General features: G+C 38.8%; 1 protein-coding gene across 3 annotated transcripts in view; it reads left to right on the top strand.

Moving 5' to 3' along the window:
* The window catches only part of FILIP1 (filamin A interacting protein 1), an 87,863-nt gene that overhangs the window by 41,148 nt on the left and 27,256 nt on the right, over window positions 1-19,459 (top strand). For all 3 annotated transcript variants that reach the window (XM_025165893.2, XM_007426956.4, XM_007426957.4), the window contains exons 3-4: window positions 6,126-6,299; window positions 7,368-7,546. In XM_025165893.2, coding sequence (XP_025021661.1) covers window positions 6,126-6,299; window positions 7,368-7,546 — 353 coding nt within the window. The remainder of the gene's footprint in view (window positions 1-6,125; window positions 6,300-7,367; window positions 7,547-19,459) is intronic.

Genomic DNA, 19,459 nt, shown 5'->3' with positions numbered 1-19,459 from the left:
TTCTTGCTTTAGATGAATGGACAGCTCAGTACAACATCCTGCCTTTTGGACATCAAATTTTATTAGCTACTGTTACAGAAGCACCAGTCAGCAAATGGGAGATGGGTAATCGAGTTCAATTCACTGAACTAGTCAGACAGGTTCTTCTCTTGCTTGAGTTCTGAGTAACAAGTTTGTGACTTCTTTTAAAATCACCAATTTGTGGGAAAAGGAGCTTTTAATTTAAAAGTCCCTGAAGAGATTTACAATAGCTGGATTTTTTATGCTGTATTAAGCCACAGATATCAGCAATCCACTTCTGCAAATCAATTGTAACTGCTTCCTTCTAGTGTTATATAATGTTTAGGGCCACCCTCAGCAATTATTGATATTTTGATAAATTCCAAGTGGTGGGAATACAGCCAAAATATACATGTTGACAGTCTTGTGAATTTCAATCTGAGGCACAATATTAGTAGCATAAGCCTAAAGCTCATGAGTTAATGTTCCAGTTTCTGAATTGCAAGTCCAAGAGAGAAGTGATTTTAACCAACCCTTCTTAAACATTATCTGAGGTGTCTAGTGTTCACTAAACAAAATTTACCTGAAGAAATGAATCAAAGTCCAAACTGCTAGTCCAAACTGTGTTCTTGAAAGATGGAACTGATGAATACTGTTAAACTAGAATGGTGCACAAAAGCTAGCTGGTCTCTCATTTGAATAGGGATTATGATAAGTGTAACAAGGGACCCATTTATTTATTTAGGAGATTTATATAGCCACCCAACTCACTAATTATGTCCCCAGGTGGTGTACATTTAATTAAAAAATCCCCAAATAATATTACAATAAAACCATACAATATAAAAAAAAATCTATATGCCAACATTTTAACAACATAAAGCTGGGGCTCCCCCATTATACCCTCCACCTCCCAGAAGACAAGCTCATCTTTTGTCCTGGCCCAATGCCCAGGGGAAAAGCCAAGTTTTTCAAGATTTCCTGAAGGCTAAATGGGCTGGGGTGATCTGGATCTCGGGGGGGGGGGGGAGCTTGTTCCAAAGAGGGCAAGTACTGCATTAGAAAAGGCATGCCTCCTAGGTCTCATCAGATGACATTGCCTCAAGTAGGGAACCTGGAGCACACCTGTCTCAGGCAAACCTGTGGGATGGGCAAAAATAATTGGAGATAGGCAGTCCCAGAAACTGATGCACAATTGTTCAACAATTGCTGCTTTGGGCACTACAGTAGTTCTATTAATACCACATGGAATGGTTAGTTGATGTCTGCTTTGAATGAGAAGGGACACATATCTAATCCTACTGTATATGACTGCCTCCCAGATGTATTGGATAGTAACTCCCAAAATATCCAGCTAGCACAACCATTTGTTGGAAGCTTCTGTTCTGACTAGTATGCACATCTCTAAAAGAAAGCAGCAGCACTTTGGACCAGGCTAGGTTGATATTGTCCCCATCCTGCATCTCACACACTTTGGTGGGCCTATCCTCTAACAGGAATTTTAGGTGACCTGAAAAAAAATTAGATGGGAGACCCCCAGGAAGTCTCAAACTATAGATTAGACTGGGAAGTTGAAAACACATCTTGGGGGAAGGCAATAGCAAGCTACTACTTAATTCCCCTAAAAACTGCATGGACATGTCCATGAAGCCACCAGGAATTGAGTGCTCTTTACCTGGGTTAGAGTGAATTCTAATTCATAGTCAGCTTATGATTAAAGGCATGGTGACCAGTGGATTTATTTTCCTCCCCCCCCCCAATAATAAAATGTCATTTGTTGCTGCTTGACTTAGTGGCCAGATCACTTCAGTAGCCTGGCAATTTCTTCAGCAAAAATGCTCTATGATAGAGATGGAGGTAACAATCTTTCCTTTTCATTCATGCCCCTGAGGAGAAAAGGAAGGACACAGCATCAGGACGATTCTATTTGAAATGAGAAAGGAAGGCTGCCAAGAGTCTTGCCACTTCAGACAGCTACCAAGGGTGGGAGGCTTGTTGTTGTTTGAGAAAAGGGAGAGATAGGCCTCCTTTTGAATTCCTTCCATTCCATAAAATTGGGGGGGGGGGGAAATGGGGCCTCTTCAGTCAGTTTCTCAAAGCTACATTGAATCGTGTTCCCAGGTAGATTGATAACTAAGAAAGATGTTTAAGAAACTGGGAGGAGTTTCTTCTTTGGGTCAAAAGGATATTCTAGCATACCTCACTTTCACTGGGCTTTTCATGGCATATCGAAGGCCACACTCCAAAAGCAGTTTCAATAGGTCCCAAAGTGGCTGTAATTTGGGGGCCTGAGGGTGCCCATTTCACTCTTAAAAATCCTTCAGAATACAAGAAGGGGGCAAATTGGGGGGCACCACACACTCTTGGAAGCCCTGGGAATAACACCAGGAGTGCTGATAGGCTGCACTTTTTGCTCCCCATTTCAGTATATTTGGTTATCGTGATTATCTGAAAAGAGTTCTTGATTCCTTTAGAAACTCGTTATGGGGTTGTGCTCATGCTCTTTGTTAAGCCAGTGTGAAAAGTCCTTTGGAATATAGAAATTGGGCCATTGAGCTGATGATCGCACTGCATTGTGGTGAGGAGAGGAAACCTATGACCTTATCTTATTTCTGATCCTGTTACACAGCAGCTGTTACGCTATTAATAAATTGACCAAGTAATTCAGAGTGCATGAATTAGGATTTGACATGTTAGAATAATTCACAACAAAAACATGGACTTAGTAAACTTATGATTGTCTATTTAATGGTGCTTATGGTTATAGACTGTATTCTTAGGTGTGTATCATGGAGGATATAAGAATAACACTTAATAAATTCCTAATTATTTCATGGAGGACATTATTTATACAGCGCATCAACTAGTTAGAAAACATAGATGTTGGTGACTGAAAGTCAATAATTTATTTTTTTAAGAAAAAGAAACATATCGGCTTTGTGACCTTGTTACAATGGATTGCAAATAAATTAACCAACAAGAGTTTGCTTTAATCCAGGGCAGAAAATCATGATTTAATCAGAATGTTTATAGTCGTGCTTATAATTAAGGCACTGGATGTCCTGCTTCTGTTCTTTCAGCTGAAACTGGAACTTTTTAGCAGCATCCTATGCAGGCCAAAAGCATGGCATGCTAATTGCAAGCCTGACCTGGGTGCCCTCCAGTTGTCCAACCAGTATGGCCATTACTGAACCTTCTTGGATTTGAAATCCACATTTCTGAAAGGCATGCAGGTTGGGGAAGACTATTTTAGATTGTAAGGTCTGGTTACTGGATCAGGCTAAAGGTTTAACCAGTTTAGCATTCCTTTTATAACGAACAATTATCTCTGGAAATTCATAACCATGCCTGGGGCTGGTTTTGAAGGATGTGTAAAAACTACATTTAGTTCAGGATCCAGCCACCAAATCTGTTTGTCAGTCATCTGATGAAGAGAAGGAACAGTATTACCATATCTTTTTGTTGCTGCTGTTAATAGCAAGGCTGGGCCTTTTCTTCCTCCTCAGAGAGGTTACTAAGACTAATTACCCTGTGAGGAAGCACAACAATACCATCTGCTCTGGAGCAACAGTGTCATCTGGGCAGCCCTGAGCAGTCCAGTATAAACAGCCAATACAGTCCTTATGAGCCATGAAAAACTGCTGTCTGAATGGTCTTTTTTTATTTTTCCTTGCAGTCTCCTTTTCCTTTCCTTATATGCCACATCTGTTTTTTTAAATTTCCAAGTTTTCTGGGAGACTCTCAAGGTAAAGAGTGGGGTATAAATACTTTAAACAAGGGTATATAACTTTTTTCAACTTGAGAGCCTTCCTTCCTTCCTTTTATATGCTCACCCAACTCAGACAGTGTGATTCTGGACAGCATACAAAAGAAAGAAAGAAAATCAGACCCAACAAATACAAAAACATCACATATTATTAAAACTTACTAAGTGATAAAATGGTGATCAGGGCCGAAGTATGTCTTAAAGTGGAGGCTCTACTCATCCTGGTCCAAAGCCCCAGGAGAGACCCAGGTCTTAACCATCTTCTTAAAGTCCCTTGTGTGATGGGAAGGGGACCATGTTGCTACAGAGTAAAGGGTGCCAGGACAAGAAACCAGATGTGTCATAAATTAAATTAAATACAGATTTGTTTGTTCCCCTTCTGTCACCTTAAAAAGTATAATATGGAGGCTACTTTTGGAGGAGTTCTATAGGGCTGCACCAGGCTTGGAAGGCACTCCTCCTTTAAACAAACAAAAATAGTTTATTAATTCTTTTAGTTGACAGTCTTTGCCTTGGCTGAAGTCAAGATACTGGTATTTACCTTTTCTAGTTCTAGGGTACTAAGGTAGTGGGCCCATCCATGTACCTTCCTTGCCCCAGCACCAGATGCCCTGCTTATCTTTTGTTGAGAATATGTATGTATGTATGTATGTATGTATGTATCCATCCATCCATCATCCATCCATGTATCCATCCATCCATCCATCCATCCATCCATCCATCCATCCATCCATCCATCATATTTATAAAGCCTCCCATCTCACAAAACATGACTCTAGGAGTTGTACAATAAAAAAACAAATCATAAAATAAATATTTAAAACATTCTACAATTAAAAACATCCATCAGTGTTACTATCAATAAACTAGCAGAGATGATTTGATGGTATAGGCAATGCAGCCATCTCACTAATTCACCATTTCCTTGAGATCTCTAAACATGTCCTCCACCTAGGGGCCAGCCTGCCACTGAGGCAGGCTGAAGCTGGATCAAGGATTTGTCCATTGGGAAACAGAAGAAGCCATCCTCTAATGACCATCCTGTACTGCATGGAAGGGGAGGACCCTGAAGAAGGTTGGTGGCCTGCAGGCTGCAATTGGCCCACAGATATACACTCCCTCCCACTTGGCCATGGGGCTCTATGGCTTTGTGGCCGTTTCTCCCATAGTTGCCAGAGAGATGAGACCTTCCCTGGCAACCACTTTTTCCCCCAGGGTCAGATCAGGGGAATATTAACCAAGCAACATGTTTTACCCCATCTCAAGGATAGGAAGAAAGCACATTGCCAGGAGAAGAGAGGGGGAAGAGCCCACTGTCTTCTTCCTGCCTTTTAAGATATAGGGACCAAAAAAAAAAAATCCTGGTGCTACTCTTATACCAGTCCTGCTATAAACTGACCCTGTCAAATAACCTTTTGGAAACAGCTTTGCAGTTCTACAGCTTGCCTGTTTTAAGAGGGCAGCTAAGGCAAGCCTTTTTATCATCTGCATTTTACTGTTACTTGAGTTTTTGGTTCCTCCAGTTTTTTATTTCTGTTATTTCTGTTGTTAAATTTTAATACAGTTTGAGTTGAAAATCTGAAATACTAAACCTTTGGTTTAAAGTCGCATGCACAAACACATGCAAAATAAGCATGGCACAATAGGATAGCCATCTTTTATTGTTTGCCCCAAGACAGTAACTGAGAGATATAGGGCCTTTCAATATGGAGTTTCATTTCCCTATTATAGTTGTCAGCTGTCAGTAAATCTACCCTCTAGATTTGTTTTATTCCAGTCTTTCTCACTCTCCAGTCTTGAGACTCCCCCTTTCAGAGTTTTACTTTTTGGCCATACTGGCTGGGATTGTGGGAGTTACTGTCTTAACATGAACTGGATATATTTACTGGGATCTCATTTAAAAACCTTCTTAAACCATTCCCACATTTTGTGGAAATGTATCATGGAGATACATGCATACTGTAGGTTGACTATGTCCTGTTCGAAGCAGTCCTCCAGATCAACTGCCAATGAATTTTAAGTTGGTGACCATGAATTTCAGTTCTAGGATAAAATGTTGTCTTTACCCCATTCACATTTTTGGAGACCTCCCTCATCTTGTCTCCTTGTAAAAGGAAGAACCCAGAATCTTCCCTCTGTCCTAATCTTGTCATCTTTTCTATGTGGGGCTTCATAGGGAAGGAATCAAGAAACTTTGTACTGTATTACCTAACATCTGGTAACTCTTACTAATTCAATAGATGCACTTTAGAGCACAGAACTGTGTTGATAATATTAGAGCAACAAAGAATGCTACCATTTCATGACAATATTGACTTAATGGTAGGAATGGTAATAATATTGAAGTGTAAACTTGCAGGCTAGAGAAGATGTGATCCATATGCTGAAGACAGAGAAAATCAGACCCGAAATCCTGGAGGCACACTATGGCTCTGCGGCCCCTGAGAACGTCCTCAGAATATTGCATAGAGATGCTCTTCTGTCCAAAGAGAAATCAATAGGAGAAGATGTTTATGAGAAGCCCATTTCAGAGGTAAGCACCTTTCAGGTTATTTTCAGAACTGAAAATCAGAGTGTCTTTTGAAAGTTTTTCTTCAACTTGCATTTTGTTATTTGCCTGAGGTATCATTACAGAGTATTAATATCAGAAATCTAAAAAGCAGATTGTAAAATGCCAACCCTACAGAGCTTCCAGGGAAATATCCTACTGGTCACTGTAATTTCACTTCTCAGGAAACCTGCACAGGATTGCATTTCTCTAGCTCTGAAGTTGAAACTAGGGATACTGGAAAGTTAGCAATTATACATTCCTGTATACAGGCCCAATGCAACACTAAGCAAACCACAGTGACATCTGCATGCGGTTTTAGGAAGCTGGTTGAATCTGCTCCAGCAAGCAAGAAATTAACAGAGCTTCTCTGTTCCACAGCTGTTCATAAATACCAAGCTGGTTTGGCTGAGGGCATCTATGTGCTTATTCCCTGACATGATTATTTTCAGGTTGTGTTCTTGTGATTCTTGTCAATTTTCATTAGAACAGTAATTAAGAGGTTTCCTCACAACCATTTAGAATCTGATCAGATTCCTCAAATTGAAGCAGTGGCTGAGAAATCATAAGCCAGGGTAATATAGAGGGGTTTAGGTGTTTACCTAGGACTGGGGTGACCTAAGTTCAAGTTCCTTCCAAATGACTGAGGACAGTGGAGCTTGCTGAATGCTTTGAGGTCAGTCACTCACTCTGCTCATAAAGTAGAAACAAAATGAGATTCCTATGGATGCCTTTTTAAGCATGAGATTAATGTGCAAACTGCATGGAATGAATTCACAAATGAACATTTACTTCAAACCTTGATGAGAATATTCCCTTTCCTCCTCTTTTCTGGCCACCATCTCTCACCAAGCTCCAAACCGGCAAAACTCATTCCTCAGATAGCTTGATGTAACCAAAATGTGAACTTCTTTCCTCAGGAGTTAGCTCATCCAAATACTAGAAACAGTAACTGAGTCCATGTCCTTTCAGTAAGACAAGTTCCTTGTTGGATAGATTAAAGTCAGTCAGTGATCTATTTAACACCACCCATTTTGTGTTTCAATAAACCAGCTGGACAGACTAGAAGAAAAGCAGAAAGAAACATATCGGCGTATGCTTGAGCAGCTTCTTTTGGCAGAAAAATGCCATCGACGCACAGTTTACGAGCTGGAAAATGAGAAGCATAAACATACTGATTACATGAACAAAAGTGACGACTTTACCAATCTCCTGGAACAGGAGCGTGAACGGTGAGCTTCAAACATACTCTCTTGGATGAGATCTGCATTTCAAAAGTTAATTTGATAGGAAGTGAGGTTCTTTTACCTGGCTTTTTTTTTCTTGCAGATCTACAGCATTATAAGGGAAGAAATGGTTTAGCATATCAAAAATATTTTTCCATATATTAATCTCACTATCTATGAAACCTTCCTGCCCATTCCAATTTAGTATCAGCTTCCTGGTACCATTAAATCCAAATCTCAGTCTTTTGGGACTGATTTATGCAAACACAAATTTGATGTATATACCGGCTTATCTCAATCATTAGACTTTTGCAAACATTTAAAAAATAAATTAACATATATTTAAATTGAGTAGTGAAAACTTTGAGATCAAAGCATGCTCCTAATCCTGGAACAATGTGAGCCTCTTTTGGTTGTATGAAGTTGTAAGTGGGGTCTTGCAATTACAAGTTGTTTTGATATGCTCCTGTGTCAATACTGTGGTACTTGCAGATGAGAAAATACTGTTTCAGGTCAGCAAATGCTGCTTCAGAACTGGCGAAGAATTGCAGCCTAAAGCTGGAAGATGTGATCTGTGCTCTTACTGGAGGAGATTGATGGTTTGCCCCACCTCCTGGGATCCTTCTTGTCATGATTAGGAGAAGTCAACGTGCAAAATTGCCAGTATACCCATATTAAGAGTTTGGAGGTTTACCATCAGAGTGAGAACAGAAACCTAGGAAAATACGAATAATTTATTTTCTTTTATTGTTGTGAGGGGGGGAAACATATGGCTGTTTGGGAACAGACCTGAGAGGTTGGGATAAGGTCTTGAGTAACTGGCGGGCAAGTAAGTTCTGATTGCTGATAGTTCTCTGTGCACCATTATTGCCAGCAATACCAAAGGCTGATTGGCTGCTAGTTGTCCATGAACTTGGTAGACTCATAAGCATGTAAACAAATCTGCAGCATCCCCATAGCCATGTAGATCTGCAGAGAGTCAAAACCGCCTGAATCAGTCCCTGGGGTTTTAAAACTATGTTTAGAAAGACTGGAAGTACTGTATCTAATATCTTCAAAAGATTATTTTCATTGGGATGTACCAAAGAATGACCTGAAATCAGTTTGACCATTCAAAAGAAGAGTTCAGATGGCACAGATCCACTGGAAACAAGATAAGTCAATCTAAATAGACAAAAGTAATATTAATATTATTATTCATTGTTAAAGGAGTTGCCATGACAGCTTAATGAGAGAGTTCCTAATATTTGTACTTATATTTTGAGGACATACCTACTCTGTTAGATAAAGTCTTCATTGCATTGAGCTTGTCTTCATGGGGACATTCATATAGTTTTCTTAGCAACAAGATGGATTTAGTTTGCCACTGCCTTATTCTGGAATGTTTGTTTCAACTTCCTGATCAAACCTGCAGTTGTGGTATTCTCTGGAATTCTTCCATCCAAGTACTAACCAGGTCTTAAGCTGCTTAGCTTCCAAGCGAGAAAAGATCAGCCAGGTACTGTTGCCACTGACATTTACTTATATTTATTTTATACAACAAATCATAATTTCCCCCAATGAATTAGAAGAAGTATTGGATGAAAGTTACCAACAGCTCTCTGTTAGAAATCCCTAGTCCTTATCAGAATCGCAACATCAAGAGATTCCTATGAATGGGCAATCATATTTAGTCTAGCTGTGATATATGTGAACCCAACCCACATAGTGGAAACTATTGCAAATCCAGAATGCAGAATTAATTTAGTAGTTAAATTAATTATAATTTATAAGCAAGCAAAACCATTGAGTCTGTTTCAGTGTTGAAGCAAATATCTGAAAATGTCCACTTTTGCAAAATTTTAATTAAAACAATCAAATATAAAATGCAATTGTGTGATTTGAATGTGAAGTGTATCTTGCATTCGGATACCTTTTGGCTTCTTTTCTAGGCATACTATATTTGGGCTGCAAAAAGTTGGATGACCACTAGATGGAAGTAACGGACTACTTTCCTGAATTGGTTTGCCCCCCCATCTAGTGGCTCTAAACTGTGATTCAGCCTAATGAAGATGACCAGAAGTTAGTCTCTGGTTCACACACTCCCACTCTCCTTCTCTGATATAGCTGCAAGCTATTTTCATAATAGCTTAAAAGTATTTCATACTTTATAATATTATACATATTTTATATATCATATTATAAATACAATAGTAATATATAAATTATAATACTTTAAAAATAGTTTAAAATTGGATTGTTGTTAGGAATTATTTTCTAACAAATTGTTAGAAATAATCACAGTTTGCTATGTTTGACTGATCACAAGGAGCGGTCAATGAAAAATGGAAAGGAAAAAGTACACCACCATTCTTATAGCTGCTCCAAAGAAGCAGCATGTGAGTTTAAGATTGGTAGTGTAGCTCAGCCTCCTCAGGCTAAACTCAGTGTGAAGTCACAGGGGTATCTGTGGTGTGTTGCAGTGTTACCATCTCAGTTAAATGTACCCCCCCCCCAGTATTCCACATGAACTGTTTGCGCCTCCAAATATGCTCCAATGCACAAGAATTCTGTGACAAGAACACATGCATTTCTAGATGTTTTGCTTCAATACCAAAACAGACTTGATGGCTTTGTTTGCATTCATTAGTGAAAAGTCATTGGCATTATGGGAAGACAGAGTGTCTGAAAACATGTGCCATCCTCCATGGCTTTTCTTATTATTTATGTGTCTTTTATACTCTTTAGTCCTATTAATTCAAAAGGCCTCTATTAAATGCCATCAGATATCAGCTACCCAGTTCCACATATTATTTGGAATCAGATCAAATTTTAAATACTCTGCAGATATTCAGAATAGCTTCCTAATAGTAGATACAGTCCTTTGAAAGATTGAAAGTTTGAAAGAAAATTCACTTTAACCCCACCTTTTCAGTGTACATAGCTTTTAAGTCTATTATGTTTTAACAAATAAATAAATAAATAAATGCCTTAATAATATACGTTTCTTATTCTGGATTTGTTAATTTAGTTGAAATAACACCTAACCATTGAAAAATTATAACTAGGGAAGATGATATTTGATAATAAGAGGAATAACTTTATATATATATATATATATATATATATATATATATATATATATATATCAGGCTTTGAGAAATGTCATACTTATATGGACCTCCTTAAAACTGGACTGTTTTATAGGTGATTGACACAGAAGATCCAGGAAGATGAAAATGCTCCATGACCAGTTTCTATAGTTCTATAAATTTATTTCTGATTTGTTTACTTTGTATAAGCTCTTGCATAGAGTATATCTTGATCTAATATTTTGGAGCAACACAATGCATTTTTTTAACACCTAACCATAGGTTATTGAATAAACTACTCTGTAGTTAATGAAGTTACAGTCAGGTCCAGAAGTATTGGGACATCGACACAATTCTAACATCTTGGGCTCTACACACCACCACAATGGATTTGGAATGAAACAAACACAATGTGCCTTAACTGCAGACTGTCAGCTTTAATTTGAGCGTATGTACATCCAACTCAGGTGAACGGTGTAGGAATTACAACAGTTTGCATATGTGCCCCCCACTTGTTAAGGGACCAAAAGTAATGGGACAATTGGCTTCTCAGCTGTTCCATGGCCAGGTGTGTGATATTCCCTCAGTACCCCAATTACAATGTGCAGATAAAAGGCCCAGAGTTCATTTCAAGTGTGCTATTTGCATTTGGAATCTGTTGCTGTCAACTCTCAAGATGAGATCCAAAGAGCTGTCACTATCAGTGAAGCAAGCCATCATTAGGCTGAAGAAACAAAACAAACCCATCAGAGAGATAGCAAGAACATTAGGTGTGGCCAAAACAACTGTTTGGAACATTCTCAAAAAGAAGGAACGCACCGGTGAGCTCAGCAACACCCAAAGACCCGGGAGACAACGGAAAACAACTGTGGTGGATGACCGAAGAATCCTTTCCCTGGTGAAGAAACACCCTTCACAACAGTTGGCCAGATCAAGAACACTCTCCAGGAGGTAGGTGTATGTGTGTCAAAGTCAACAATCAAAAGAAGATTTCACCAGAGTGAATACAGAGGGTTCACCACAAGATGTAAACCATTGGTGAGCCTCAAAAACAGGAAGGCCAGATTAGAGTTTGCCAAACAACATCTAAAAAAGCCTTCACAGTTCTGGAACAACATCCTATGGACAGATGAGACCAAGATCAACTTGTACCAGAGTGATGGGAAGAGAAGAGTATGGAGAAGGAAAGGAACTGCTCATGATCCTAAGCATACCACCTCATCAGTGAAGCATGGTGGTGGTAGTGTCATGGCGTAGGCATGTATGGCTGCCAATGGAACTGGTTCTCTTATATTTATTGATGATGTGACTGCTGACAAAAGCAGCAGGATGAATTCTGCAGTGTTTTGGGCAATATTATCTGCTCATGTTCAGCCAAATGCTGCAGAACTCATTGGACGGCACTTCACAGTACAGATGGACAATGACCCAAAGCATACTGCAAAAGCAACCAAAGAGTTTTTGAAGGGACAGAAGTGGAATGTTATGCAATGGCCAAGTCAATCAGCTGACCTGAATCCCATTGAGCATGCATTTCACTTGCTGAAGACAAAACTGAAGGGAAAATGCCCCAAGAACAAGCAGGAACTGAAGACAGTTGCAGTAGAGGCCTGGCAGAGCATCACCAGGGATGAAACCCAGTGTCTGGTGATGTCTATGCGTTCCAGGCTTCAGGCTGTGATTGACTGCAATGGATTTGCAACCAAGTATTAAAAAGGGAAAGTTTGATTTATGATTATTATTCTGTCCCATTACTTTTGGTCCCTTAACAAGTGGGAGGCACATATGCAAACTGTTGTAATTCCTACACCATTCACCTGAGTTGGATGTACATACCCTCAAATTAAAGCTGACAGTCTGCAGTTAAAGCACATTGTGTTTGTTTCATTCCAAATCCATTGTGGTGCTGTATAGAGCCAAAGATGTTAGAATTGTGTCGATGTCCCAATATTTCTGGACCTGACTGTATATACCACTGTCAACCAGAAACCATGCAATGGCAGAGTAAAGCAAACCACTTTATAGCTTAGAAATGTGTGAACCCTATTAATGTATCCACATTAGCTGGCACATAAGTCAAGCAGTTCTTACGTGCAGTCAAGTCTATAAACAATTCTTATGAAGTACAAACATAATAGTGCATAATTTTTAGGGATTTTAATTTCATGCACACTTTGACACCATCCTGCATGTATATAAGAGCTTCCAGCAGTGCTTCTTTGATACTTAAATCCTGAATAGAAAGGAAGGAGGTATGAAGTGACTTGTATTATCTCAATTTAATAGCATACCTTAATATGTATGGATAACAGTACAGTATTACTGCATGCTTGCATTTGACACATGGATTGGTGGGAAATAAAGACTGGTTTTAAAGTGGCTTGGATGCATTTGCTGCAGTCTCCTAAACCAAGAATTGGGCAGAGAAAATCTCACCTTTCGTGCATCTGTTTTTTTTAAACATCAAAAATGTTAAAAGTACTCCTAGAATTAACTTTAGCCTGAAATTTCTCTTCATAGGTTAAAAATCACAGCTTGCAGTTTCATTAGCTCATTGTCCCTGAAGCTCTGGTCTTTACTTAAAACAGCTGGATCCTGAGAATAGCAAAACACTGATTGATTTCTTCCAATACAGAACTGAAGGGGGGAAAAATCCTTGTTAGTCTGCTTCAGCACTAGCCTGCTAAATTTGGGCTTTGTAGCAACCACTCTGCTGAATTCTACTCCTCTGAAAATGCGAGATCTTCATCAAGGACCCTAGGGAATTCCCAGGCCCCCACTTCTCTCTTCTATAAAACTTGCTTTCCCTCTCCCAACAGCATCTTCTGCCCTTCCCCCTCCATCCCAGCACCCCCAGCAGCGTAAGAATTGGCGAGTTTCTCCGGAGCCTGTGCTAATACATTCCACGCTGCTTCAGTCATTCTGGCGCTTGGATGCGGCTTGGCTGCTCCCCTGGTGATGTCAATCTGGGGCCACATCACCTGTGCAGGAAAGCCATCTGCAACTCATCAAGAGCACCGAAAGCTGAAGCAGAAATTATCACCCTGGGGTAGTGCATGCTGTGTATGATTTAAATAGACATTTTTTTTAAAAAAAGTAAGGGAACCAGGGGAAAAAAGGCTACCAACTATCTTCTGTTTTCTAGCTGATGCTTACCAAAATAAACAAGCTGAGATTTAAGCCAAGCTCATGAAGTATTCTAGGTATTAAGCTGTTACTTTTGACTGCTGGTCTTCATACTGTCATGTCACAACCAATTTTGAAAACTTAGTTTCAGATTGTGATGGTGAAAGAAATAAGGGGCGGGGGAGGGGGAGAATTTTCTCAAATAATTAAAGGATTATTATTTAAGCACAGAAAAGAATGTGCTTTCCTTTGTTATCATGAATTTCTAGCCGTCATATTTTTGCTCCTTTCAAGTCTTCGTCAGGGAACTTCAGGGAAGAAAAAGAGGGAAGAAAAAAATGTGGCTGATCTTGAACCCTTATCTGTTCCAAGTTACATTACTGGGTGGCATGATGGAGAGTCCTTGGATGTAGAAATTGGTGCAGAATACAATTACAATGAAAGCTGTTGTAAAAGTTGCTACGAAGAAGAACATTTGTAGATTCTCCACTTTTGGAAACATTCATCCATTTCAAATCAAAACTCCTTTTATCCATTCAAGAACAGAAATCCCTTAGCTAATAGGAAATGGAAGAAAAATCACCAATTTCTATATCTATATCCCCACATCTTTTTGGCTTTTAACATCTATCTGATTCCTATTGAAAGGTCCTGTATTACCCTTTCAGCCCAGTGGCAATTTTCCCACAACACACTTAGGGCCTTTCCCCAAAGCTGAGTTGAAATGCTACACACCATCCTTGAATCGGGAGAAAATTGCTGTCCCCGTGGTCAATCTCTAGCCTGCATCTATTGTCTATTTTTCAAGTTATTGTGATCACCTGACTTCCCTTCAAGATAATGGCTAACAAAGCCTAAGAGATGTTATGTATCTTGAGGCAGCTCTTGGATAATGTTGAAATAAGTGGGAAAATACTACTGTAATATAATAAGGCTTTCTCACTCCTGGGTTGGTGATAAGACAAAAGTAAGGTTAGCGGCTCTTGGCGGCCCAGGTCTGGTAGCCCTAATGATGTCAGAGCATGACGTTCTTGTGGTTAGGTACAAGTGAGAAAAGGCCCTTATAGTGTCTTCAGCATGGCCCAGCCACTGCTTAAGTGATATAAAGCTTGTCCTTATAACGGTTATATTGGCATGACAATGGTTAGATGTTTCTAGAAGTTAGTTATAACAGTCTATAGGCTACAACAATCCAGCTAACTGCTAAATGGTTTATCTCTACTAGATTTTTTTTTCTTTGCTGTCATCTAGTGGTCATCTGGCTATTAGTAGTCCAGTTCCTACAGTCTTGGTAGCCACTGGGTTGCAGAGGCTACTAAAAAGCTCCTATGTTTTTCCTGGTGCTTTCACTAGATATTCAAAAATGATTACTTAAATTAGTTAAGGGGTTGATGTTCTTTAAGAAAAAAATGTTTGAAGAAGTCTTTTTACCTATACTTGTTTAAGATTTAAAGTTCTCTTATTTTGCTTATTTCTTTTTCTCCTTTAATTCCAAAGCATAATCCAGAAGAAGAGTTGGGCATAGCAAAGTAGATACTATGTGAATCCATGGCATTGTAATTAATTTTGATCTCACCATACATCTATAACAAAAGTTGATATGAACAGAAATAGAGGAAAAGCAGTGTAACTTTCTGATAGTTTGGGCAAAACACTAATTCTTCTTTTATACTGCTCTGAGTTTCTGCCATGTGTGTGTGTGTACGTATGTATATGTGTGTGTGTGTGTATAAATTTAAAAAATCTGGACAAGATTTATTTCCTTTGTCTCAGGATTTCAACAATATAGTCAATTTCTTACTTAAAACTAAAATGTTCTAGGCAAAGAAAAGTATTGTATCTATAAAAATTAGGCTGAATTTGGATCAGGGCAGTTTTCTTTGTAAAGAAAGCATTTATATGTGTTTTTTTAAATTTCTGTGATGAACATTTAGAAGCTGGCAACAAAAAATCTCAGAATAACTTCTCATATAGTATAACCTTCTATGAGTCTCCTCAGAAATAAGTGTCACTGAGCTCAGTGTATCTTATTCTAAAGTAAGTAGGTATAGGATTATGGCTGTAATCTCAGATCATCATTAAGACAGGTTCACACACCATGCTCAGTCATAATGTGCTTTGTTTAGTTCTGGCTTAGCATATGTGCAAATCATGTTCAGTAGGTTTTGTGAGCTCAATGAACTGTGATTTATTCAAGAAACATGATTCTAAACCATAATGTGTGTTTTGGTTTGGCTTAGTGTGATGTGTAAATTTAACCATTGGGGCCAATAAACCATTATTTATAACTTAGCCTTATGTGTTAATTTTGCCACTATGGCTTATTCCACTAACCATAAATCAAGCCATGGTTTAGAATAACATGTCAACACAACATCTGGCAAGAGCGACAACAAATAACTGAATAGCTGCAACCTCATGAAATCTAGACTGAAAAAAAGCCATAGGTAGCAAGTCACAGCCTCAAAACAGTTTATTGGAGTTGATCATTTGGATTCATATATCAAAGTCAAGCATACTGTGGTTTTTGGATTTGGTCAATACCTATTTTCAAAATATTTATTTCCAAGACAAGGTCAAGGTTAAATACATCATACATAAATAAATAAATAAATAAATAAATATGCAAAAGTAATGGGAGATCATCTTGCCCCCCTCAGCTGTGAAAAAAACTAAGGGTGGTCAGACTTAATGGAGGACTATAAAGCAACTTAGGGCTGTAGACTGAACTGGAAAGTTCTTTAAAAAACATCCTGGAAGAAGACCACACTGGCAAACTATTTCTGTATTGTTGTCAACAATAACAGTATGGAGTCACTGTGAGTAGAGCCCAACTTGAGGGAGGGTTTATCTTTAGAGCTGGGATCATTTTCAGTGTAGGTATACTGTAAGGTTGGAATCCAGCCAATATCTTCCCAACTGATGGAAGGTGTGCAGACAGTCTTGTAAGCAGCTCATTCTTTCTAAGCAAAAATCTCCTATAGCTTTAACAGTGGCTTAATAACCAGAAATACAACTAATGCAGTCTCCCATTTCATGGATAGAGACAGTTGCCTGCCTGCCTGCCTGCCTGTCTGCCTGCCTGCCTGCCTGCCTGCCTGCCTGCCTATAATGTGGGTATAGAAAACACAGAGAAATTAAAATCATCACTTCCTTGTAAGAGGAACAGGTCACTCATCCTGGCCCATGTTTTGCCTATCTGAAAATAGACTTCAGTAAGTATCTCAGAATATATTAAAAATAACACTGTTGCTCATGGTCTTGAAGTTTTAACAGGGGTGGGCAACCTGAGGCCTATTAGATGTTGTTGAACTTCTAATGCCAACATTTCTAGCCAGCCTGGAAAAGGGAGGGACACTGGAAATTGTAATTCAGCAATTTGTGGAGGCTTTACTGCTGACCTAATACATGTTTGAAATGATGACCTGAAGAAACAGGTATGTGAATACTTTACAATGAAGGACAGGCCAAGCTATTTTGCTGCCCTACTTAAGTAAATTGTGTAGTTTGGAGATGGAGTCCTCCAGATGTTGTTGAACTGCAACTCCCAACACCTCTCATCTTTGGTCATGCTGGCAAGATCTGTCAAGAAATTATGTTTGGCAGTATCTGTAGTTGCAATCTGAAATTGTATCACAGTACGTTTTATTGGCACTGCAAAACATTTTTGGGATGAATTTTATAGATTATTGCACTGTTTTACTGCAATTTTGTTATTACAGAAAGTCCTTGGATAAATGGCAATCTTGCTTCCAGGGCCAGCAAAATGCAGAATTCACTTAAACATTTATACTATATTTTCTTTTCAGTCAATATGAGAAAATGACAAACAGAATGGGGTATAAAATAGGCAGCTGTGTGGTCTTTTGCATTCTCAACAAAAGCTACAGATACTTAGATTCAGCATCAAAATACTATTTTTAATTATTCTGTTAAAGTGTAGAACCATTTGTGGAACTAGAAAGTCACATTTTTTAAAAATGATGGGTTTTAGTTAATGAATCTCTGCTCCAAAGTTGAGACTGGTCAATGTTATCTTGAGAAATTCACTCCCAATTGGGTATGTAATTGCCAACTTAAAAGTAAATGCTATTTTGTGTATAGAACTATAGCCTTTTAATGTTTTTTAAGAGAGCATTCTCTGTCAGACAACTAAATTACTTTGCTTGATGGAGGAAGAGGAATGAAACAGTATCAAACTCTGAAAGGTTATCCCCATTATTGTCTGGTGCTGTTTTATGAAAAGCCTGAACTCTCTTTGGTCAATTCTCTTTGGTCAAAAAGAATACTTTGATAAACACTCCATAAGAAGCAATAAATAAACATTAGGAAGATAACCAATAAATTCAAATAGTGAAAAATTAAGGGGGTGTTGGGAAGAAGAGAACCTCAACCCATCAGTTCATAGATGAGGGAATCCTTGAGGGATAATACAACGTTTCATAATATCTGCCTGGAGTGTGACCTGTTTTCTATAAAAGCAATGGTTGATGACTAAAGCCAATTGTTCAGCTGAAGTTGACTCAGTTAGGGAATATGATGTAAGTAGTATAAATTGTATAGCTGGGGATCAACACAGCTTGCAATCCACCACCCCCACTATATTCCTTTTCAAGGATACGTTAGATTTCTCTTTATTGAATGGTTTCCCAAGAGGCATAATAGAACTAATGCAGTTTATTTCTATTGGAAACAGGCGGGTTTCTCCCCCCTCCCCCACTCCCTTTAAGTAAAACGCATGCATGCCATACTGCCCAGGAAAGTACAGTACATCACAAATGGCTTCTTAGAATTCTTTCATATCCATTCTTAGCTAGGTAGAAGGATCCTAATTGTGGAGAACCCTCATCTCTGCCCATAGGTCAGCTTAATCACAAAAAGCCTTCAGTGGCCTATTTAGGAATGGTTAGGATTTGTTCTTTGCATGATGTACACTTTTAAGCAAAAGCTAATTCCAAGGACTGGTTGGTTTTTCTTCTGTGTTTCCATGGGTAACTGTTCTCCATGGAACATGCCAGACTCTGCTTTGGAATTTAGGTAATCAAGGTAGCACCATTCCTGGTGACCCATGGACAAATCAGTGTATATCTTTTTGACCACAGTATAGAAGAAGTCTGCTACTGCTTCTTCTGTGATGTCCTTTTCAACTTCCCCATCTAATGTACATCCCTTGGTCATGGTCTCCTATGGAGTAGGTCTCCTACTTCTATCCCAGTACTAATGAAGTTTGCTGATCTTTTAGAGATCAGCCAAGGTCAGCTAGGTGCTGTCCCCTGCTGAGACCGTGGCATAGAAGAAGTGATAATAAATATTGGGGAAACCAAATAAATAACACTATCCTATCACAGAAAAACAGTGACACTGATTTGCTAGATTTCTTCCTATTGCACAGTTAAATACCAAGGATGCCAGGGATAAAAAAAAAAAAGCCCTAACTTAAAGTGATTGCATTTCAAAATTTCTTCAGGTGGATTCAATGATAGCTCACTTATTCTTGCCTGGGAAAAACACATCTGAGTTGCTGGTTTGGTGAATTTATGGGTAGGGAAATCAATGGCCTTCCAGATATGATGGAACTACAAATCCCAGCAATCTCAGCCAAAAGTAGTATTTATTTAATCAACACATTTAGCTGCTGAGGGGTTGGTTTTCATCAAAGTGTGGATGTAGTTGATCTTGTACAATACACATTATTTGGAGAACAATTCTGTGAGACCAAATG

This window comes from Python bivittatus, unplaced genomic scaffold, assembly GCF_059951505.1.
Source record: "Python bivittatus isolate LINGU-HERP-01145 unplaced genomic scaffold, Pbiv_v1 ctg000020_np1212, whole genome shotgun sequence".
Classification (NCBI taxonomy): Eukaryota; Metazoa; Chordata; class Lepidosauria; order Squamata; family Pythonidae; genus Python; species Python bivittatus.
This window is presented reverse-complemented; position numbering and strand designations above follow the sequence as displayed.